General features: G+C 34.5%; 2 protein-coding genes across 2 annotated transcripts; one reads left to right on the top strand and one right to left on the bottom strand.

Annotated features, from left to right (window-relative positions):
* Positions 1-4,183: 4,183 nt before the first annotated feature.
* LOTGIDRAFT_136154 (hypothetical protein) lies at positions 4,184-11,886 on the top strand (the record flags this gene model as incomplete). Its single annotated transcript, XM_009046615.1, has 7 exons — positions 4,184-4,366; positions 8,112-8,300; positions 8,592-8,771; positions 9,103-9,207; positions 10,518-10,775; positions 11,076-11,204; positions 11,629-11,886. Coding segments are annotated over 7 exons (1,302 nt in total), but the record flags the coding sequence as incomplete, so codon positions are not given.
* A 5,270-nt stretch (positions 11,887-17,156) lies between these two features.
* LOTGIDRAFT_170774 (hypothetical protein) lies at positions 17,157-21,795 on the bottom strand (the record flags this gene model as incomplete). Its single annotated transcript, XM_009046614.1, has 4 exons — positions 17,157-17,220; positions 17,689-17,788; positions 20,353-20,766; positions 21,747-21,795. 4 exons carry the CDS (start codon positions 21,793-21,795, stop codon positions 17,157-17,159), a joined length of 627 nt encoding a protein of 208 aa, XP_009044862.1.
* Between the last annotated feature and the right edge of the window lie 3,720 nt (positions 21,796-25,515).

Here is a 25,515-nt window from a genome sequence, read left to right as displayed (position 1 = left end):
TAAAAGGCTATAAAATAAAACAGGAAATAACCACTTGAATATAGATATAAAAGTAGTGAGTTGAAGACAGGATGATGTTATATTGTTATATTATTATTTTGTAATTTAAACTATGGGGGTTAATTTCTTATTAAAAATAGAATATCGCTCGTTATGCTCTGTTTAAATAGAAATTTTATCTCTAGCACTTGCTGAATGGTTTAGAGATTGGATACTGGCATAGGTGGAGATGATGCCTATTGTTTTTAATTCTGCTTCAAAGGGGTTGACATGAAAAAAGTTTCTTGTTGATTGCTTGGACAAAACTTGAGAACTTGTTTGATACAGGCTATGAATTTAAGATCCCTTAACAGTTGTAAATTGTAAGAGCAACGTAGTGCTGATATTGTGGAAAAATTGAAGACTTTGGGGCACAGAAAATGAAGTTTATTGAGTTGGTGACTTTTGACTGTTGACTGGAGTATTTTTATACTCTCACTGTCAAATATAGTTAGTATTTAGATAGAACATGTTAATCCCTGGATTAAAGGTTAAGTCTGAGACTAGTTTTGGATGTACCCCACACAGTTCCTTATAGTTTTTGATGAAATTTAAAAATCAAGAAATGAATAGATGTAAGGAAATACTACTGGTTTGTAAAGTAAAGAAATCAAAAACATGATTGTTATTATTATTGTAAAGACTGTGTTGGTAGGGCAGTGTGGGATGAAGAAGGGTTAGTGAGTTGTGTGCCTGCAGTTCGGAAGGGGTCCAATGGTGTGAAGGCTGAGGGTGGGGTGGGGCAGTGTTTAGAAAGAATGGGAAAGTGGTAGGAAGTTGTATGCCTTCTAAGAAAACAGGAGGATGGCTCTTAAGGGTGCTCTACAGGGTGTTTCTGTAGATGATAAGTGGGGTGGGGCAGTGTTTGTAAGAAATGGGGTTGTGAAGTGAAAGGAAGTTGTATACCTTCCAAGAAGAACAGAAGAGTTGCCCTAGGGAATGTTTCTGTTGAGTGTCGGTAGGTCTGTATCTGTGAGGAGTGTTGTGGGAAGTGTTAGTGGTTAATATATGTGCCCAGAAGTTCAGGAAGGTTGTTGCTCTGGTAAATGTTTCTGTGAATGCTGAGTGTGGGCGGGGGGGATCAGTATTTGTGAGAAACATGGTTTGGTAGGACAGTATTTACAAGGACTGGGGTTGGGAACAGTCTGTGAGATTTATATCAACCGAGAAGTACAGTAGGGAAGAAGAAGTTTTCTTGTATCGGAAATAAAGGATTTGAAATGCTTTTGTTGTTGTGGAAGTTTTTAGTTTGTGAGATGTGAAAAGTCTGTTGTTATTTACCTGTGTCTTTGTTCTGTGTCAATATTTCAATCCCTGGCCAGATCTTCACTATACTGACTCATTGTTTTAGGTTTAGACTTGTACCATTCTATAGGCCAGGGGACACAGGCTCCAATTTTTGTTATATTTTTGCTCCCTTTTCAGAACCACTTTGTAAACATTTAATGAATTGTTTTGGTCATTAAATCTCCAATTTGTATTCCAATTAAATTGTTGTGTATCTATTTTTTCGACATTTTGAGTAAATTTGTGCTACTTTCTTACCTAGGTGAGAAAATGAACTTGTCCTCTACAATGAAAGGTGATTGAGAAAAAATCAAAAAAAGTGTTACTGATTTCTTCTCACTTTCTCTGTCTTAACCCAATTCTAACTGTTTTCTTTGTAATCTGGATTTAACACAATGTCAAGTATTTTGTCAAAGTATTGGATTATGATATTAGAACTCCTAAAAGGATAATATCTTTGAAAACTAACTGTCAATGATTACCATGGAGGTCTTTTCAGTTCCAGCATTTATTAAAAACTTTTTATCATGCAATTCAAAGAATGAATTAACTGCTCCAAGAGCAAATCGAATGGTATGTTGAAATTTTGCTTACATTTATTTCTATCTTAAGGCACTGGAATAGTGAGATAGTTTGTATACAATCGGATATTAATAAGGTAAATTCTCCAGGGGGTAGGAATATGTCTTATGGCAGGGCCAGTGTTGTTATGATTCTGGTTATTTTGACAGTTTTCTGCTGTATACATTTGACTATTTCCATTATTGCATTATTATAGTTTGTATGAGTATGTTTCTGAGTCAATTAATGGAGAAATAATATATGAATATATCACAAGTCTTTATTTATTTGAGGACACTCTGTATTGTCTATGAAATATAGAGATAATGTTGTTATAAATAGCTTCAAAATTCAAAAAAAGTGGATAAAACTATAAATATAATAACATCTTTCAAGATTTAACTTTAGTTTTTTCATTCCTTCAGTTAACATGTAGGTAAAAATTTATATTTTTGACTTTTAAATGAACATGTCAATATATGAAGATTTCAAAAGGTCAAAAGTTAAATTTCTCCTTTAAAATTGTGACACTACATTGTGAAATCAACAAGAGAAGTTTGACAATGTCATGTCGTTGAAATTCTACAAATTTTAATCTGGTAAATCAACAAGTAAATACTGTAGCTCTGTCTTGAACCATGGCGTGTGAATGTTGTGTATTTGATGTCTGTGTCTCGAAACATGATGCATTGTAGTCTGTTAATTGTGTACGTTGAAGGTTTTTAGTTCTGTAAATTCCAATAATTTCGATTTTTGAGCCCAGAAGGATAAAACACATGGATAGGATTATTTTGCTTTCGCAACTCTTAGTTTATATAAAGTTTGGTAATTTTCCTGCTAGTGATCCTTTACTATTGTACTTATGACACTTTCTGTATTTCATCTTCTGAATTGTGGTTTTTATGGATGTTTGTTGAATTTTTCATTGTGATCAATCAACCACTGTTCTCTGATTTTGATTCAAGATCTTTTGGTGGAAAGTCAAATTTTAGTGCCCAAAACTTATTTTCAAAGTTGAATCAGTCAAGTATATATTCTGGTTAAGTCATTCTGTCCTCGTATTTACAGGAGTGTTCAATTAGGTTAAGATGGTCTGATTCATAATATTGAAACAGTTATGGAGGAAAGCAATATAAATATGAAATATAAAGGATCTGTAGTGTAAAACAGTTGCTATGACATATAATGACTTTTAATAATGTTGTAACGCTGTATATAATAGATTTACAGAGATTTAGTGATCGTTGGTTTGAATATAGTTATTATTAACATGTTTAATTTTATTTCAGATGTCCACACCTCATCCTATCAAATCTCGAGCCAATAAGAAATCCACAAAATCTCACAATCGCAATGAGTTGGTGCGATCTCACAGTATGCCAGAAAGTTTAGACCAGTTACATCGACGTCGAAATTTCCTCAGTTTAATTGGTGAGTTATAGCTGATAAATTATTCTATTTAATTGGTTATTGAAGACTGGCAGATTTCATGAAGAAACTAATTAAACCAATGTGAAATAAACATTTAATTATAATTTTTGTCCTTGTATTTACTTCAATATTCAAACTTTTATATTATTCCAATGCATCATTTTTCTAATTTGTTCAATTTTCCTGTAAAAATCATGCAGTTTTTCTGATGTGATTGTTGACATGTTTACTCTAACCCTGTTTGAGCTCAATTATTTTAACCATGCGTTCAGTGTGTTGAAATTTAATGCAGTTGACAGCCTGCAAGGGTTTACAACTGTTGTACAGTAAATGTCATTACCTCTTTCTGATGCTAGATATACATATATATATAAAGCTTCTGAATCAGCACCCCCCTTCAGATGGACAACTGTAGACTCTATCATTATTATATATATTTTTAGGTGGTGATACCTCGAGTATTTACAGCCAAGTAGGTGGTGACTGTGATTCCAGTGACGAATCAGAAATCTCCGTTGATTTTAATCATCAAGATAAATCATCGCGGAGTAATCGTGGTTCTCAAATTACATTAGCCACGCTAGAGGAGGTAAGTTTAACATGATATATTAGAAACTTTCTTTGTTTCTGGTTTTAAAAGACCCAATTCTGACAGATTTATTCTAGAATAAAGTTCCAGACAATGACCTGAATGTAGAAACTTGTCAATTGTTTGCCTATTTTTGCATTTACCGAATATTTGACAGCAGTGTGGAATACCAGACATAGATAGAAAGGATCCTTGTGAATCTTCGTTATTAACCATGTGAAAGATGTGAGTTTTTTAAAATCTTTTTACAATATACCATTAAATTTTACTTTCTTTCAGTTCATCGAAGAAGAAAATCTGATCTTTGCTGAAGCATTATGGGATCATGTTACCATGGATACAGATGAGATGGGATTCCGTGCTGGTGATTTGATCCGAGTAACAGACCTGGTGGATAAAGATTGGTGGTTTGGTATGATAGATGACAGACAGGGCTGGTTCCCTGCCACTTTTGTCAGGGTACGTACCATTCTGTGGGCACAGTTACCAACTTTATTAGGAACATCTTTCTTTTCAGAAGACCATACTGAATGGGATATAATCTTCTTGTGGGTTATCAGTACATCCATTAAAACATGTAAGGCAAAATTTGTATGCTGTCGAGTTAAGTTAAACAAGATTCTATTAATGTTTTGTTGTTAGTCGTAATTTGGTGAATTCATATCATCTTCTAGGAGTTTATGTAGTTTGTAAGAAATTTCTTTCTTTTCATCATTCAAAAAGTCTCTTAATTTGCAGAGATTACTTTGAAGTATCTAGTCATTGATGTTGTTGACCAATTGTAGACATTATCCCCCTTGTAAAGAAAAAAAGCTCCAAGAATTGGGTTATATAAAAAATGTGATGTAATATATTTACAGTGTCTAGTCGTAAAACTCAACAACAATGCTTGTATCTCATAATTTATGTTATTTGTAGGAGTTATCCTTCCTGAATACATTTTAAAGATTTAGGAATTTCAGAGGCTTATTTAGGGATTTGTACATCCCATCTAGGAGCCATAAATTAGAAAAATAAATAAACATTGACTGTAGATCATTGTTAGAGACTTAACAATCATTTACTGGAAAATTAGCTCCAATTGGTTAATTGCATTAGAGGTTAATTAGGTCACAGATAATAGTTTAAAACAATTAGTTTACCTTATAAAAATCCAATTAAAACACATTAGGTCTTTGAAGTAGTATTCTTGTAATTGAAATTTAATTCCTTTGATCAGGGAAGTGCCTAATTTGTCTGCCCACAAACATTAAAAAAGCACATTCAAAAAAATAATTTTGTTTAATTTGGTAGAAATTACCCTGAGGCATTTTTGCTCCTTTATTTTATTTGTTCCCCACCTACATGCAGTTTTAAAAACACACACATGAAATAATTTAGTTTAATTTATTGACATCCCCACCCCTAGGGCTGACTGTCTGTATGTAATTGAAGTTTATGCCTCCAGGGAAGTTGAGTATTTTAGAAAGTATATATTATTGCAATTGAAAAAAGAAACATTTAGTTATCCTAATTAATAACTGGACACAACTATAGTCAGATCAGATCAGATTTTAATAAATAGTGCCCAGGATGATTCCAAGTTTTATTTCCCAAATTTTGCCCATAAAGGCAGATTTCTTTTACTCATAAGATTGTCTTTACTCTACTGGCAAAGTAAATTCCAGGCATTAAATAGAAATTCTATAATATGAATGAAGAAAAAGCATATCATTTTACTATTCAAAACTTTGAAAACTTGTCCGTATTTTTTTTTCTTTTTTTTTTTTAAACAATTTTTATTTATTCATGAATTACAAATAATACATTACATATATATATATAAGCCATGGTTTCAGAAACAAACAGAAGCTTATAATTTCTCAGTATAGTTTAAACAATATTTATTTCTGTACAAAGTACAAAATATAAAGAAGAAAATACAATACATGAATACACAATAGTCGATCCAGAGACAAGCATAATGCTTATATTAGTCTGTTTCGAGCGTATCTATATACAAAATAATTTACAATTTTTTAGGATAAAGAATATTTGAATTTGTGCAACAGCAAGTCTATATTATATTATAGTAAAATAAGTGTAATGAAATATGTAAATAAGTGAGACAATTAGACATAGTTTTAGTTTCATTTTCTGAATTGCGAAATGGACCAATTCAGAATCAATTCTCTGTTATATATGGCTTTCAAAATGGTCAAGCAATAAAATTTAATCAATCTGTGACTGATGAATTAGCCAATTAAATGAGAAAAAATTTCTATTACATAAAAATTCCTCCTTATACAGTAAATTTTCAAAACATCAAAGAATAATGTGCTAATAGAAATGGTACATGTTGAACACAAACCACTTATCACATACCATGTTCCTTTTAGAACCTTTTCTGTTATTTAAGTTACATTTTCAAAAAGAAATTCTTTGATATCAAAGTGTTAATAAATGAACACCTTCCTTAGTCTTTGTTCTTCGATTTTATTGGCGTAACCTTCAGTAGACATGTTATACTTATCTTAGATAAAAGATTGTAGGCAGAGAAAATCCCCTTCAACTGATAACAATAGACCTTATTGTCTAATCTATAATCTAGGGACAATGGAGGACTTGAAAAACCCAATGGGGAAGTGATATGGTGTTAAGATATCATCTTGACCCAATTTTTAAACTATTGAAAGATGTAAACTTCTTCTTCAATATACCTACATAAGATATTGTTTATAATTGGTCAAGCATGTCCAGTAATTCTTAATCAATGTCTATTGTTAATGTTACTCTGATTGGTCAGTTTAATGAATGGTGGTTTGTGATTGGTTAGATTGATCCAAGGTAGGAAAATCAAAATGTTTGATGGTTAAAATCACAGTTGGAAGGTGTTGTAGGTGATGATGAGTTAATCCAGGGAGATGTGTCGTTTGTGAAAAGTTGGGATGAAATTTGGATTAAGTGAAAGGAGTCAATAATTAAAACCTGCCAGTTAATATGGAATGATGTCAACTAATTTTTGAAAATTTCTCGAGGAATATCTTTCAAGGTATGATGTCAACATCTGCCATATTGAATTTCAAAATGGCCGCCTTATGTGTTTGGCACCTTTTTCTTAAGATGTTTGGTAGAAACTGAGTTGCTCTTGTCACCTGGGAAGAAAGGGTTATATAAAGTGTGATGTTGAAGTTAGGTTATTGAAGAATTGTCTCAGGGTGGGATAACTTGAGGGAGCTTTAGGAAATTAGGGGATTTAGGGCCTTTTATCTCAGCTTGCTACCTTCCTGTGAGGTGTTGTGTCCTCTGGATATTTTTATCACCAGCTACAGTGTTGAGATTCATTTGTGTCTTATGACTCTGGTGGTTTTGGTCTTGGATTAGCAATTTTGTGTTTTGGATATATTTTCCATTTGGTAAGATATTCAAAATAAATTAATCATATGAAAAAAACATTTCTTGTGCAATATGAAAAAAAAAGCTTAAATTTGTTTCTTTAATCAAAATTTTATTTGAAAATTACTATTTCTGATGAAAACTATTAAAAAATTTATTCAAAATTTGAATTTTTATCTTGAGAATTAAGAATTTTTAGAATTCAATATTTTAATGATGTGGTTTGATTTAAAAGTCTGATATTAAGAGAAAATATTGACAATTAATCAAGGTGTAATAAATCAAATTAATTAGCAATGTTTATTTAAAACCTTACACCTATCAGACCTTACCTTCAAAATTCCTCACACGACAGTGTTTTTATTACCATTTTAACTTGTGTCTTTCCCAGCAACTCAGATCAGCCAATTTGATTACTCTGTTATTTTAGGCATTAAGTTTGGTTTATATATTCTGAACTTTCAAATTGTATTATCAGTTGTGTGTCTAAGTGTGTTGGTTTGTAGATCTACTAGTGCTAGTGAAAGTTATGTTTTAGATTAATAAGGATATTTTGTGTATTTTATTGAAGTATTCTGGATAGATCTGTAACAGTCTGTAAGTGAAAATGGGAAAAATTAAAGTAATTCAACAAGATAGTTTAAAGGTGATTTTTTATGTTATATTTTTCCATATTGTTTAATGTCAACTCGTTAATTTAGATTTTGCCTTACATGTTTCAATGGATATACTGATAATATTTTGGTGCTCTGTTCACCATACAAAACAATTTTGCTGACCATTTGTATCAGATTGTATACATGCTATATTATTATATTTTCTACTACAGTTACGAGTGAATCAGGCAGAAGTAGAGGAAGAGTTAACAATGTTGATACAAGAAGAAACAGAAAACGTGCCAAAAATACGCCATCATGGTGTGAGCTATATCGATAAAAACCAGGCTAGAGCTAATGTTGTCAATGAGATAATCAATGCTGAACGAGAATATTCTAAACATTTAAAAGATGTTGTGGAGGTGAGTAGAAGTTTGTCAAGTTTTGTTCAGCCCTGTATAGTTAATACATCCCAAGATTTATATTTGAAATTAGAATTTATGGTACACTACAAGTAATTATATTCTTATAAGAATTCGTATATATTTGTATAAACCTGGATGTTTGGCTACCTAATTTTAAGCTTATGAGCTTTGAATTATAGTTTTACAAATTCGGATGCCAAGAGTTGGCCTAGTGTCAAGTTCAGCTTTCACACATTGTAAACAAGAAATGACATCTTGCTATAATAATGTACATGTCTATAATTCCAGGGTTATGTGAAACAGGCTAGAAAACGACCAGAGATGTTTCCTGAAGAGAAGATAGAGACAATGTTTGGGAATATAGAAGAGATCTATACCTTCGCTAGTAAATTTCTCTGTCAGCTAGAATCTAAGATTAATACAACTTCCCCACATCTGAGTGAAATCGGCTCTACTTTTCAAGATAATGTAAGTTGATTATGTTATTATGAATGCTTTAAGGTGTCATGTTACGATGTTACACAAAAACATTTATTATAACACTGTAAGTCATTGAGGCTTAAAACTTTTAAAAATACATGTTTTTGCTAGAAATGAGAATCAGAATGTTGATGATAGATCTGTATTTTTCATAAATACAATCATAACTGAGGAATCACATACGTCATCATCAATAGAGATGGACTATGATATATCCCTCAAACATAAATTAGATAAGGTCACTAGAAATTGTTTTGATTGTCGATGTTATATCATATTAGTAAGCCTAATGGTGTTGAATATTTATTATTTAATTCAGAGTAAAAGATTTGAGATCTATTCTGACTATTGTAATAATCACCCCTCAGCCTGTGATGAATTAAAAGATTTATATAGAAATAAACGATACAGACATTTCTTCGAGGTAAGTTTCTACTTCTTATGTGCACCATTCTATTAACTAAATGCTAAGACTGAATTAGTATAAAGACTTTTTTTGTGTGTTGATAAAATTAACACATTTATCTCCCTTGTGATTCTTGGAGAAAAGAATTTTTGAGAGTGAATATTTAGGGAATTCAAGATTAACTTTTGAAAATCTTTTCTTATAAAAGTGTGTGAAGAAAGTAAGAGTTGCTGAAAACACAAATATCTTCTTAAATTGATTTGTAATTGACACAGTGACAAGTAATACCTGTGATTATAATAATATGTCATATGACATGACAGCTGACATCTGACTGTAAGCTCCGACTCACTGATAGTAGTTTACCTACAAGCTCTTTATGTCAGTGTCACAGCTCAATCAAGATTAAACCTGGTTTATCTTCTCTTAACTCCTGTCTGCAGATTACTTAATCCCAATGCTTTATTATTGATATCAGCTTTCATTCTATCATTCTACAAAATTTATTTTCAATATATGCTTTAGGTTTAATTCTCCTGAAAACTGATACATATTTCAGTGTCACAACTTAGATATAACCTGGCTTATCTAATCTTCAGATTATTTAATCCAAATAATACTTGGAATCTCACACTACAATTCACTTTTAAACATTTTATTTTAAGAAATTTTATGTTTGAAACAAGCAAATTACAAATTAATGAGTGAGATGATTTAAAGCATCGTTGACTAAGGGTTGGTCTAGACAAGATACAAGTCATTGAACATGTCATCTTGCATAATCCTACTTCAAACTTCATTAGTTATTGTTAGTCTCCTTAAACTGTTACCTACATCAATACAAGGCATTGGACATCTAATACAGTGTTTTGTCTTGTCAAACTGATTCTTACAGAACATTGATAAATTGAATTACCCTTCAATGTCAGATTAAATTATAAATAGTAAAACAGTTTGCCTTTTGGGCATCATTCAAAAGGTTTTCTTCTTGCATCAACTATTTACTTATCAATTGCATCATTGAACAAGTATCACATTGTTTCCTACCTGACTTGGTACTTACCAAATAATTCATTGAATATTACCCAATCTTGCTAGATTTTAAGCTCTTGGACAGTAGGCACATTGTTTTGTACGTATATGTAACGAATTGATTTTCTTATCAATATCAAACATATCAAGTAAAACAGACTGTCTATTGGGCATCATTAAAGATGCCCAAGTTTGCTTAGTTTGCCATTCCTGTCATTTAAGGGCCATTGAAAATAGAAACAGATGGTTCTAAGGCTTCTGATAATATCAATCAATGTTTAAATTGTTACTTCCAGGCTTGTAGACTTCTGCAGGATATGATTGAAATTCCACTAGAAGGTTTTCTGTTAACACCAGTCCAGAAGATCTGTAAATATCACCTGCAGTTGGCTGAATTATTGAAGTATACCCCAATAGACCATCCTGACTACCCTCACGTCAAGGGGGCGCTAGAGGCCATGAAGAAAATAGCCACCCTGATCAACGAACGTAAACGTAAGATGGAGAGTATAGAGAAAATTGCTACATGGCAGATGTCAGTTGATACTTGGGAGGTATGTAGAGTTCAATTATCAAAGGTCAGATGCTGATTGGCATGGGAACCCCTTGTTGAACACCATTAAAATACATATATTCCATTCCAAAAATTATTAACAAATACTAGAACGTATCCATTTCATCTGTATATCAAGACACTGGGTTTCCACCTGTGAAAATATTGCACAGTGCTTTGAAGGAACCATAGAAGACTAATCTATTAGAGAATAATACCAGACCTGACTAGAGGTCTAGTGAAGCGACCATCTGATGATAATCTGAAAGTTTTTCTAATCCAAGTTTATATTTGATTACAGGGAGATGATCTATTAGACGTTAGCTCGGAATTAATATATTCTGGTGAACTCCATAAAATCAACTCTAGTGGCTGGTCTCAGGAACGTTATTTCTTTCTCTTTGATCATCAGTTGGTTTACTGTAAAAAGGTAAGTTCATATCTTCTTAAGATTAATACATGATATCAGTCTTTGAAATTTAATGAAGGAATCCAGGTTAATATAGTTGGTATGAATATTAGGCTTTATTTGCAATTTTTCCAATATTTATATATTATATCCAAAGATATCACAAAATATAAAAAAATAGCCTTGTTGATTTTTTACATCATTATAGAGCTTATTCATACTATGATATATATGGTGTTGAGTATATTTCATATTTACATCATAGTTAAATATCTCCATTAATTAAGATTTCCACTAAATTTGCTATCAAAGTGACTGAGATATCTAACCCTAGTTAAATATCTCCATTTATTAATTAAGATTTCCAATAAAGTTGCTATCAAAGGGAGATATCTAACCCTAGTTGAATATTTTAATTTAACCATAATTATTTTAATTTTTCCAGGATATACTAAAAAAGAACAGTTTCTGTTACAAGGGACGTGTAAATTTAGATCATTGTGAAATTATCCCCCTTGAAGATGGTAAAGACACTCAATATAACGTAACTGTTCGTCACGCATGGAAAGTCCACAACACACAACGTGACAAGTGGTACCTCCTGGTGGCTAAATCAGACAGTGTAAAACAACGATGGTTAAAAGCCTTCCAAGATGAACGACAGAGAGTGAAAGACGACCAGGAAAACAGTGAGTTGGCTTGAGTAAAATAAAATTTGGAAGTGTTCTCACTTAGAATTAGGACCGTTTTATACTTGAAGATTTCACTCTAGACTACCTATTTCTGCTTTAGAATTCTATATTAGCATGCTTAACATTGGGCTAATTGATAGAAAAATAGCATATCCACTTTGTACGTCTTGCCAAATTATCTTGATATAAGTTTAAAAGGTCAAGTCCAGATTTTTGTGCCGAATAAGATATTCTTTGGGGCTGACAGTTGGTCCATAACCTGGAGGTCTAGATGGCCAACAACGAAAGAATGTCCAGTCATTCAGATGAAATGATAAACTGTGTATTTCATTTATGATTTTCTTTTGTTTGATTTTAGATTTTAACATCCCAGAACATATTAGACAAACAGCCATCCATAATGTCAAACAGAAAACAAACTTACATAGATCAAAAGGTAAATATTGGACCTTAATATTATAATTTGTTGTAAACTGGTGAAAATATAATCTCTCTCTCCTCATTTGTATTTTTCAATCCTGTTACCAGTTTCACAAAAATTTCATGAGGATATTTCCAGTGTTCCAGCTTTAGACAGAGAAAAATACAGTTATTAAATAAATATCTTATTACGTTATAATAAATTGTATAAATGCTGTTATTTCAGGATTTTTACTCTGGTTGTCAAAGAGATAATACATTCAGGTACAAATTGTGTGTTACCATGACAACCCTATATTTTCAGTTTTAACCCATATTTTTTGTTTTGCTGCTTAGTTATGTCAGTGTCATTATATTTTGTTTAATTGCTCGATTTTTGAACCACCCATATTTTTTTTTATTTGAAAGCACGTAATTTATATATTCCTTGTATATCCTCATATCATTATTGGACTGGTCCTTATAAATATACGAATTTTACTGGCATAGGGATTAAAGCTCCTTGTATTTAAATCAACCTGATGGTCTCATGTGCTGATTGCCACCGTGTATACACATCATTTCCTGCAACCTTTCCCACGAGGAAAGGAACAGTCTGAATTCATCGGAAACTTCGCTGATGTAAAGCATAAAAATGAAAAAATTAATAAACTTCTTTGTGCTAAAATATAGTTTCACAGATGCCTTGTTTAGTGTAACTTTATTTGTGAACAAACTAGCAAAATCAAAAAGAGCATAACAAAAGCTTGATGTATTAAAACTTGTCAACAGCTTACAGCATGATTTAACGTAACCCAATACAGCTAGTATATGTAATATTGCTCAACAATATAGAAATACAGATAAACTTTCAAAACAGATCAAATTAAATAGAAACTTTCGATACCTGTTTCAAAAAATACAATTAATGTTGCAAATATAAAAAGTTTAGATTGTAGTAGTTTAGAAATTTTATTTGTAGTGTTGTTACTTTTGATTTTCTTATGTCATCAATGTGTTTAATAAGTGGTTTATATCACTTGGAGTACATTCTAAATATACCAGTCTTAAACCTATTGGCTTTAAGTTCTCTTGTGAAAATACTCTTGCTTCATTACAATAAATCTAATTGGTCTAGTGAGGCAGGGTCTGTTCTAGCTTTTGGAACATCCTGATACCACTTCCACTTGTATAATCAATAAGATATTTTTTTGTGTAGGTTTGCCCAACAACAAAATTTCAGAAAATGCAGTCAAGATTATCATAATATAAGTTTTTATTTTTGATATTTTTCAGGTAAAAGAAAACTGACCAAGAGAAGTGCTAGTTTTAAAATTCCATCAAACAAAGACAATTTTCTGAGTGCTTCCGCGATGGCAACATTACCTCGGACTCCACGGAGACAAGACTCCAACTTGTCCAACATTAGTCAATCCAAGAAATTGACCTGGTTTTTCCTCAGTGGAAAGAAAACCAAGTGAACATCGTGTGAAATTCCCATTGGAATTGAATGAGAGTTATTTCTCTTTGACAGGAAGTAGAGTATTCCAGTCTCCAGAGATTTGATTGGTCAGAGTTTGAAAATCTTGTCCAATCACGGTCTGTGTTGAGAAACGGAACAATATGTCTGAACTAAATTAAATGGTTTCGTTAATGACATGAACACAAATCTGTGAAAGTGAAACATAACAGCTGATTTGATTGGTGAAGAGACAATAAATAAGATGTGCTGATTGGCTGAAAGTCAGCCTAGACATACAATCTGATCTCAGAATCCTGCCATTTTTAAAACCCACAATGTTATAATCAAAACTATTTATTCATTCTTTGTCCTATTTATTTCCTTCTATTTCTCTCTTTCTCACTTTCTCATCACCCTCGAGGTTTCTTCACGACAGCGAAGATTCCAGACTGAGGGTGACCCCATGTTAATAATAATTAACCCTGTTTGCTTCATTTGTAGTTTCACTGTTACTGCTATTATAGAAACTAGTGTAAACTAGATTTCTAAATGAATCTACAAATGCAAACTCCCCTGCCCCTAATCCAATCATCTCTTCATCACATCGGAAAATTTTACATTTAAATTTCAATTGCTCCAGTGATGTAGTATGTAGGAAGATGCTTTCATCCTATCCTTGAAAACCTTTCATTATATTCATGTATTTTTCAGCTAGTTGAGAACAAAGTTCTTAAACTAGTTATTTTCGTATTTTATGAATTATGAAAGGTTTAAAACAAGGAATCTATTTAATTTGTTAACAATTTATAATGCATTTCAAACTTCCCTCCTATGTACTATGCATAAGAATCTGTGTTACATACCAGCTAGTTGATATCAGCCTTATTGAGGTCTTTTGAATAGTTGTGTAGCAGAAACACTGGCTTCAAGAGAAGTCAGTGGCTTCATATCTTAAATAGAATTTACTACAATTTGAATTCAATAGATAGATAGTTCGAGAAGAGGCTGTAAAGCCAACGTGTGTGTTTATAAAGCAATAAACTGCTGGGGGCTCTGAGAAAGGAACCCACCCTCTCCCCAGTTCTCGACCAGATCTGGATAATATTTATATTAACTTGTTGGTGTATAAAATTGTTAAATTATTTTTAATCTGAATAGTGGCTTATTAACTCAGAAACTGGTGTAAATGTGTTTTGAGCTGTACAAACATTAGGTAGTGATATAGTTTGTGATGGACAATACCACATGTGGTTACGTTACAGCATGTGGAAGTAATGTGTGGTTTTCCTGAATGAATTTATGAACTGATTTCAGAACGAATTCTGATAAGACCTATCAAACAAGTCTCCAGAAACAATTCAAAAATAAAAAGTCTCGTCTGCATCTGCAACAATGAAATTTTGTGAAATGTGATGTAAAAATATACCGATCCATTATAATGTAATGTGGTTAATGAATTAACAATATATAATGTATAAATCCTGTAACTGTGGAGATTATAATAATGTAAGATAAAACCATTTGTTAAATTTCCTCATAATGTTATTGTAATAATGTAAAATAGTGTTTTTATATCAACAAATAAAAACAATCATATTAGTGCTGAGATGCTTGTGTTGTCTTATGTTTTCGTTTTACCATGATACGGAGTGGGACCACCATACGGAGTGGGGCCCCCAGTTTCAATTTTCTGGTGTAGTATCATCTTGACACTTCTGTGGCCTACACCTAACGATTCATAGTACTTTTGTCCCTTATTACTGCCAGTCATGGTAGCTTTATGGCATTGCAGTGGTGTGGCTTGCTATGCAGAATCTAGTTGTTTGTTTTATCCTGATGGCTATTTCGAAATACCTTCCATTTTTTCCCCAATAGAGGAAAGGTTGACATCTTATCCTTTATCCTTTATTCTTACAGCTATTATCGTAATGTCGACAAACACGCAATCTCTAAATAGCTATTATTGCATTCATTCATTCATTCCCTCTGTCACTGCCAATAATCGTTATAGCAATGTTGACACACTCTCATTCCCTTTACCCTAATAGCTTTTATTGTAACGTCCTCACCATTTTAACCTAATAACTTTTATAGCTGATAGCTACTATGGTAATGTCGACATACACCGATTCCCTTTATGCTGATAGCTACTATGGCAATGTCGACATACACCGATTCCCTTTATGCTGATAGCTACTATGGTAATGTCGACATACACCGATTCCCTTTATGCTGATAGCTACTATGGTAATGTCGACATACACCGATTCCCTTTATGCTGATAGCTACTATGGCAATGTCGACATACACCGATTCCCTTTATGCTGATAGCTACTATGGCAATGTCGACATACACCGATTCCCTTTATGCTGATAGCTACTATCGTAATGTCGACATACACCGATTCCCTTTATGCTGATAGCTACTATCGTAATGTCGACATACACCAATTCCCTTTATGCTGATAGCTACTATCGTAGTGTCGACATACACCGATTCCCTTTACGCTGATAGCTACTATCGTAATGTCGACATACACCGATTCCCTTTACGCTGATAGCTACTATCGTAATGTCGACATACACCGATTCCCTTTACTCTGATAGCTACTATCGTAATGTCGACATACACCGATTCCCTTTATGCTGATAGCTACTATCGTAATGTCGACATACACCGATTCCCTTTATGCTGATAGCTACTATCGTAATGTCGACATACACCGATTCCCTTTATGCTGATAGCTACTATGGCAATGTCGACATACACGGACTCCGTTTATCTTAATACTCATTATGGCAATGCCAACATACTCATTACCTTTATCCTGATAGCTATTTTGTCAATGTTCCTTTATTCGAATATGTCGACATTCACTTATGCATTTCGTTGTATTAGCTATCGAAATGTCGATATTGTTATAACAGCTGTTAGGAAAAGAAAATGAGTGTTTGTCGACATTACAATATCAGGATAAAGAAGATTTTCACATTTTGTAGTTAAAAGGATAATGCAAATTAGTTATATAGACTTTATAGCAATGTCGACATGCTCTCATCCTGTTTCTCTGATAGCTATAATGACTATGTCGACAAACCGTCATTACTTTTATTGTAGCTATTATCACAATGTAGACACACCCCATCCTTGATCCTAATAACTATTATGGCAAAATATACAGATACAGATATATACCAGTAATGCAGCTTTCTGGCTAGGTTTGCATATGTCCCCTTTCCTTACTCAAGTTGAAATTGTGGAGTCTAAATAACAAATACAATTAAGTTTATTAACACGCTTTGAAAATAATAAATATCATTTATATATACCAGTATAAAAATCCGCTGAAATCGAACTGAACGTGAAAATAAGAGATTGAGCCTTGACTACTAGCTAGTCAAGGCTTAAGTCAATGGTTGTTATTCCTCCTGATATTTCGAATCTATGGAAATTTCTTCATCCTTTTTTTTAATACCACATCGACTGTAAAAAAAACCCCAAGCAAACATCATTATTATGTGAAATGAGAATAAAATATGCATAACAAACAATGGATCATCGTGCAAGCAATCGCTATACATATATTCTGACGTGCATAAACATAAAACGCAAAGGTGCCGGGTCATCGTTGTCCGACTTTAAAAGGGAATCATAAATCTAAAATATTTTATTCAAATCAATACCCACGGGTCCAAACCACTCACGAACAAGACAAGTTGCCATCATTTTTTTAAAAGAATAAAATTAACGATTAACAACATGTGAGGCTGTTCGTAAATATCAACGTGTATTTATAACTGTATGAATTTGTGGGATTTTGTCTCAGTCGAGGCTCTCGAAGTAATTCGCTGAAATTTGGACTCTCAAATGCCATCGACAGACCCAAAACCATTGTGCTTTCGTCATTAACCCTTGTTACACTAATCCTGTGAGATATGTATGGATATTTACCCTTGAAACAGCGTGAAGTACAAAACTGTACTGGTAATCAAAATGATCACAAAAACAGCCGATACTGCTACACTAACATACAGCACCACTACTTCCTTTTCTGCAATGAAAAGCACCGGATGTAAAACTTTATTATCCAAAATTCATCCTGGCTCAGTGAGTTAGACGCTTGCTCTCTAACCTGAAGGTGCAGGGTTCAATCCTGGCATAGGTCGAGATAATACCTTCGGATTTTCAACCCGGTTTCCCGCTGTCAGTGATGCAGGTAAGAGGAACTGACATGGAAAAAGCGTCTCGTCATTCGGATGGGATAATAAACCGAGATCCCGTCTGCTGCAGGCTATGCACGTTAAAGATCCCTCGACAGTTGGAAACCGAAAAAGAGAAGTCTCATGTAACTGGCCAGACAAAATGTCTCTCATTGCACCCTCCATGGCGTTGCCCGTCTTCATTAGCCTACACGGTGCAGAAAAGTAGGACGTTAATAGGATGATACAAAGAAAAGCCCGGACGATCCAACTGATCCAAAGAAAGAATGCCTAAATATTCACGTATCTTACCAGTTTTTCTAGGAGAATTCACGACACTGGACACTGACTGGCCCCTTTTATTACTGATATTATTCACAGCTTTAACTTCTAGGGATTCGGTGTGACTACTTCCGGTGGTTGGTGTGTATTGGGCTGGTTTTAAAGTTGGTGTTCTTGTTGTCTTCACTCTTGAACTGATCATTCTTTTTGTTGTAAAGACGGGAACAGGTGGTGGTAAAGGACTCGTAGCTAAATTCTTAGCTTTTGATCTAGAAACTGGTGTTGATGTGGTTGCAGGGTATTCTCTACGGCCTGATTTTGTAGTTACAATTTGGTCGGTGATGAAATCAGTGGTTGCCATTGCAGTTGAAGTCGGCATGTTGTCGGTCGTGGTGTGAGTGTCATCTCCGGAAGTATGAACTCTGATCATTCTGTCATAGGCCCTTGTTTCAACATCAGTTTCAAAATTATTTTCTGTTGTTGGTAGAGAGGAACTAAACTTATATGTCAATGGCTCCAAAGTTCTCTTAGTCGAGACCGCTTCAATGTCAGTTGAAACAGCTACTGATAATGGGGTGGGACTTGATAAATATTTCCATAGCATGGAAGTTCTTAAGGTTGAGATCGGTTCAATGTCAGTTGAAACAGCTACTGATAATGGGGTGGGACTTGATAAATATTTCCATAGGATGGAGGTTCTTATGGTTGAGGTCGGTTCATTGTCAGTTGTAACAGCTACTGGTAATGGGGTGGGACTTGATATATATTTCCATAGCATGGAAGTTCTTATGGTTGAGATCGGTTCAATATCAGTTGAAACAACTAATGGAATTCTTGATGTAGTTGGTAACATGCCCCATGTAGTCATGGTACGAGTGTTCATGAACGGGTTCGCTTTCCCTTCGATCAAAGGTGTTGATGTGATTGTGGTTTTGCTAGTGGTAAAACTGCGTCCTGACGTTTGAAGTATTAACGGCGATGTAACCTTTTTAGGCATAATGGTCGTCAGTTGAACTGTTTTGACAGAGGTTGCTGGAAGAGTACTCGGTTTTCCTTTACTGGTAGTTTTACTTGTGCGTCCTTTAGCCCTTACTTTGGGCCTTCTCAATTTGTTAGAGGGTTTTCTTGTTCTTATTGTCTTTTCGGTAGTGATTAGGTTCGATGGTTTTGTTGGTACTGGGAATGCACCCGATTTCGTCTTCTCTCTTGGAGGAGAAAATGGTGTCGTGACAACAGTTCTATCAGTTGGCATCGATTTTGTTCGCGTTGTTGTGATGACACAGTCTGAAAGACAAATGAAATGAAATGAAATGCATTAAGGAGCATCAGCACCATCTGAAAGCCGCGGAATGGCAACTATATATCACTACAATCTAATGCGCCTCACTACTACCACACTTTAAAAGTGTCTTTGTTTTCAACTATGCATTTTAAGTCCACCCATCTGCTAATTTAGTTTTATAAAAGATACTTTCCTGTAGAAACACACTAAGAATTATTTTATTCAGAGATACAACCAGAAAATTTAGATTTATTTAAAAATTTATCCAAATTGAATTATTATAGCAAACCACCCATGTCACATATCTTTAGAGAGAGAAAATTGAGTACATCCTAATTATGAAAAAATTGTTCATGCATTATTGTAATGTTTCTTCAAGAAAATGTTAAGGCCATTAGTAATCTGGAAAAAAACCAAGCCCCGTGTTTATCAGAGAATGTGGCATAACTATCCAAGGAAAGTGTCAATTTTCTATGAGCTATAAATCCGGAAATTGATAATTAGAATTAAATATCAGCATATAGTTAGATAGCTGAGGTCAAGGACATTCAAAACTGGAAATTTCAAGGTTATTTAATGTCAAGGTCATGAGAAATAGACTTTTAAATATTAAAAAAAATTCGAACGGAAATAAACAAAATTTAAATTCGAAATTCAAAATTCTGCTGCCATCAATTTTAGAGAATGTAACAAGGTTTTGAGACAAAATCATACATATCGGATAATAAATAGCGAACTCTCAGGTAACGGCGCATGCTTAATTTTCGGTTTGAATTTTCTCTTTTTAGGTTATTCAAATTAATAAATAAAGATAATCTGTACGGGTCTTCGTACAAATTAAATAATTATTACCTGGACAAATTTTCTTTTGCACACCCTTTATTTTACCCAGGAGACGCTTTTCACGCGCAATAAGCTTCCGGTCTTTTTCCTCAAGTGTGTGTAATTCTGGAGTCGTTTTTATTACACGTTTCTGTTTAATTTGGAGTTTAACTAGTCTCTTCTGTTCTCGTTGTATTCTCCTCTGTACATAACTACGTTGTTTTGCAATTTCCTTCAAGTTACTTTTTAACTTATTCTCTGCCTTGAGCAGACCTTGAAGGAATTGCTTGTGCTTAGCCTTAGATATTTTCTTTTTCGGGACATGCTGGTCTGATTGAATATTGTACGATATTGGTTCAGTGGAATGAGGTCGTTGCAGCTTGCGTTCAGCTAATCTACCTCCATCAACAAATTTGGCTTGATCATGACGCTGACCCGAACTGCCTGAAAAATACGAAAGATATGCTAATGTATTAAATGCTAATGCGATAAAGTTGCAAGACAGGGAGTTGACAGGATTTTGGAATAACTCTAACGACTTAGATTGAATGCCAACATTTTCAGGTGCAGCAACGTAGGTCTTAGAACCCCATTACCAGGACTGTTAATAATTTGATTTTCACATGCTTTTGAAATCTATTAAGCATATACGACCAATACGCCTTGATATACATTTATGCATCATTTTCGACCATCGGAAATTACCACAGTTGAATTGATTCACATTGATAATTCTCCCTCCCAGAACAAGGTATAAATCTGTCTGCATAAAGTTTGAAACCACAAACATAATTTACAGCAATTTTATTCTAAATGCAAACTTTTTAACTTTTTTTTTATTACGAAAAAATATTCTTATTTGAGTTAAGTTTGGTAACCTTCCAGACGGTTACGCGCCTTATGTGATATCCAGTACATTTTGAACATGTACTCATGTCTACAACCTGAATGAAAATAATACATATTATTAACCCACACAGTTGTGCGTATTTCAGTAATGCCCGGATTATCTATCAGAATCTTACGTTTGTAACAATCACACGAAAAGCGGCACTTTACTACATATAAAATGAAAATAAAATAATGAAAATAAAATAATGAAAATGAAATGTATTAAGGTACATCAGCACCAAAACAGGCTATATAGCACCTGAATACGATAAAAATGAAAACACAAATTAAATTATAACTAAAAAGGATGCACGAAATTAAAAAAATATCACAGAAAAACACCATAAAGTGGTGATATAAACAGTAATAAAAACAATATCACAGTAGTATAACAGAAAATGGTAAATAAAATAATGGAATGCATAGACTCACAGACTATAGTGTTTCTATATCTGATATAAATATGGGAAAAAATCAGAGAACTGAAATTGATGAACATTGTAATTTACATTTTTTATAACATTATCACTTACCTGCAGTAATACAAAACATAATCAAAAAAGCCAAATAGAGATTCATCATCACGGGCTTGTCACTCTCGCTGATAGCTGTATTAACTATTGTTATTTTCTTCCTTTATACACTTACTGGTATTTTATTACTTATTATTCAATTGTTTTATCTAAATTTAGAAAAAACTTCCTCTCTGCTTTCCGGACTATCAAGTTATGCCCAAAATATGACACGGAATGATACAATAAATCTGATTCATTCAACATCCTCAATCGGTCCTTGACATAAAAAATCCCATGTCAAGTATTTAAGATTGAAACAAATTCTTGTTACTAGATTATTGATAGCGGATTGGTTCGTCAATTCGGAACCATTTACTTATAGGTTTGAGATGCTTACACTCAATCAGAATGTGTTTCACTGTCAGGCGGATCTGGCAGTGCTCACAGACTGGTTGAGGCTCTCGCTTGAGCAAATAACAGTTGGTGAGGTGAGTATGTCCAAGACGAGATCGACACAAAACAACTTCATTTCTCCTGTTGGCACAATAGGAGGAGGGCCAGTCTCCTAGGAGAGGCTTAATGGCATGAAGCTTGTTAGTGTCTGCAGCATCCCATCTTTGCTGCCATCGGTGTTGAATAAAAGACCTTATCACCGATTTAAAATCGGTGAAAGGCAAAGAAAAGGGGGAAACAGGCAGTGACAAAGCAGCCTTAGCCGCCGCATCTGCCATGTCATTCCCCCGTATATCCATGTGACTGGGGAGCCAACAAAGGACAATGTCCTTTTTCGGCCCAGAGAGCTTGTTTATATCCCCGATTATTGGGTGTACAAGCTGGATGTTATTAATAGCTTGTAATGAGAACACAGAATCAGAAAATATAATACATTTTTTTAATGATGTAAAGGACTGAAAAAACTCAAGTGCCTGTAAATGGCAATGAGGTCTGCAGTAAATATTGAGGCTGCTGGTGGAAGAGCTACAGATAGAACTTCGGATGGTGTACCTGTAGCGGCTGCTACCTTATCACCATCCTTAGACCCATCTGTATAGAAAGGAGCAAAATCCCCATATTTAGATCTTAGTTCAAGAAACTTAGACTTGAAGACAACAGAGCTTGTCTGTGACTTCCTGTTGCTCGATAGACTAAAGTCTATTTGGAGTGGAGCAATTGACCAAGGTGAAATAGTGGTCATGGCAAAGTCCGCAATACTGTCGTGGCTTATACCAGCCGCTGACATAAGGGGTTGAATGCGGACTCCAAAAGAAGAAACAGCACGAGGCTTTGCCTCATACAGGTGTTCAAAGTAAGGTCTAAATACGGGACAGTAAGCAGGATGTTGTGGCAATGATGCTATCTTGATAGCGTACTGCAATGAAAGCCTGTCACGTCTGTCGTACAATGAGGGCTCATTAGCCTCGACGTACAGACTTTCAACTGGAGTAGTGCGAAACGCACCTAAACTGATTCTAAGTCCTTCGTGATGTATGGTATCAAGCTCTTTGGTATAGGATGGATGAGCTGAACCATACACCTGACACCCATAATCGAGCTTGGAACGAACCAAAGCTCGATAGAATCGGAGTAGGACCTTTCGGTCGGCTCCCCAGTCAGTATTGGATAAGACTCTCAGTACGTTGAGAGCTTTCCGACATTTGTTCTTGAGGACTTTAATATGGGGACGAAAAGAAAGCTTGCTATCAAAAGTGAGTCCCAAAAATTTAAATTCCCGCACAACAGGAATGACAGCACCATCCAGCTTTAGTTCTGGATTATACATAGTCTAAGATGTTTCTTATTGATTTGTAATTGTGGTGCAATCCCTAGGTGGTGCGCCTTTTCTTTTCGGTGGTGTTCACTTGGTTGACACCGTGTTCATGATGTGTGGTGTTGTCAGCTTACGGTGTCCAAATTTATTGAGGTGGCCGATTTGGTGCGGGTACCTTTTTATCACAAAAAGCACATTTTGTCATGCACATTCCGTACATGAAATCAAAAGTTTGTAAAATTTGTCTCAAGCGAATTTATTATCTGGTTCATTGTGCGGTTATAAAATTGTTTGTTTGTTCATCTCGGCTACGAGTGGAATAAGCAGGTAAATGATACTGTGTGTACTATACTCGGAATGGTCACGTCTTTCGTGTTTCAGTTCGCAAAAACCATGCACGGTGGTAGATGGTCATGACCGTTTCTATTGTTGACACTGTGTTTATAATTCGGGTTTGTGTGGAAAACTTGGGGTTTTTTCACTCTCCAGTGCTTGTTTAGTGCAATTGTGTGGAAAACATGGTTTTCCATCTTAAATTTCCATCTGGATTCAATTTCGTCTGTTTACGGGTGCATCTCATTTGGGTAATTTAAGATGCTTAGTAGTAAAATGTACACAGTGTTTTTTCTGGTAATCTGCCATTTAGGACTACTTTTCAGTATTGCTATATGGTTCCTTGGATGCAATATTCCTGTCAAGATGTGTCATAGTTTCGTGGTTCAGACTTTCAATCTTACTAATGATAGGGTTTCAGGTTATATTGTTCTTTTTAGAATGTCTAAAAGAGCCAGATCCCCCAGTCCGGAAGAATAGAGTTCGGTACTTCACCACCCTGAAATAACGCCTACTACGGCTGAGGATCGCCTCACAGATATTTTGATTCAAAAATTGACTCAACAAGGACTGCAACGCAAACTGTTCCTGTGACAAGATCCGTCAAGATATTTGATCAAACAAATTTGTCATTTGGCCCAATGTTGGTCTATGCCAATCTGATTGCCGATTTGTCACGGGGTTATGGTAACGCTTCTTTTACGTTTTATGATACTTACTTTAGGAGATTGCACCAATCCAAAGGGTTGCCATGGCATCATATGCATCCAGAGCTATGGCTACAAGCTGTAACTATGTATCAGGCATCCAAGGCTGCTTCAAAACCTAGAAAAACATTTGGTCAAGTGTCTGGTATATCTCGTAATCGTCAACCAACAAGAAACAAATGTTTTGTCTTTAATTCTCCCCAGGGCTGTGACTGGGCCACCTGCAAGTTTGCACATGAGTGCACCCGCTGTGGTTTCGGTAATCATCCTGTAATGAATTGCGAAGTAGATCTGGTCAGTCAACATTAGACGTCTAAAAACACTGGCTCCACTGATTCCGCTTTGTCAGCAACTGTGCCGCGTTAACATAGTCTGAGTATAACTTATAATCCATCTCTTCGAGAGTCGATGACAATCTTTTGGATGATGTTCTTGCGACTGATACGCATATTCAACTTGGGTGCATGATGAGAAAGGAGTTTCCTCAGCAACTCACCAGTTCGAAGTCTGGCATGTCTCCAAATCAAGAAGCTGTCAGGGAAGGCAAAGTCCACCAAGGATCGTGAAGTTCTGCGGCATTGGATCAGCTTCATTAAAAACCATTTTTGGTGGAGTGTTGCTACTGTGAAGGGAATATGGAATTGCTAAAGGAGAAATGAACGTCGATGATACACCATAGTGCTAATGTTCACGAATGGGGCTCTAACAGCCTGTTCCACTCTTGAGCACAACAACTAACAAAAACAGAACAAAAGAAAGAGAAATGGTTGAAACCTTCACCTACAGCCTTTCATGTAGTTCAAACCGTTGTGCTTAACAATGCACTTTTGGAGTCATTGGACAAATTGACGTTGTTTTGCTATACTGAGGATAATGAAATGAAATGTATTAAGGAGCATCAGCACCAAACGGGCTATATAGCTCCAGAATACGTTAAAATCATACAAAAACTAAAACAATAAAACACCTATCAATATCA

Source organism: Lottia gigantea (genome assembly GCF_000327385.1).
Source record: "Lottia gigantea unplaced genomic scaffold LOTGIsca_103, whole genome shotgun sequence".
Lineage (NCBI taxonomy): Eukaryota > Metazoa > Mollusca > Gastropoda > Lottiidae > Lottia > Lottia gigantea.
The sequence above is the reverse complement of the archived record's forward strand: the minus strand, read 5'-3'. Positions and strand labels throughout refer to the sequence as shown.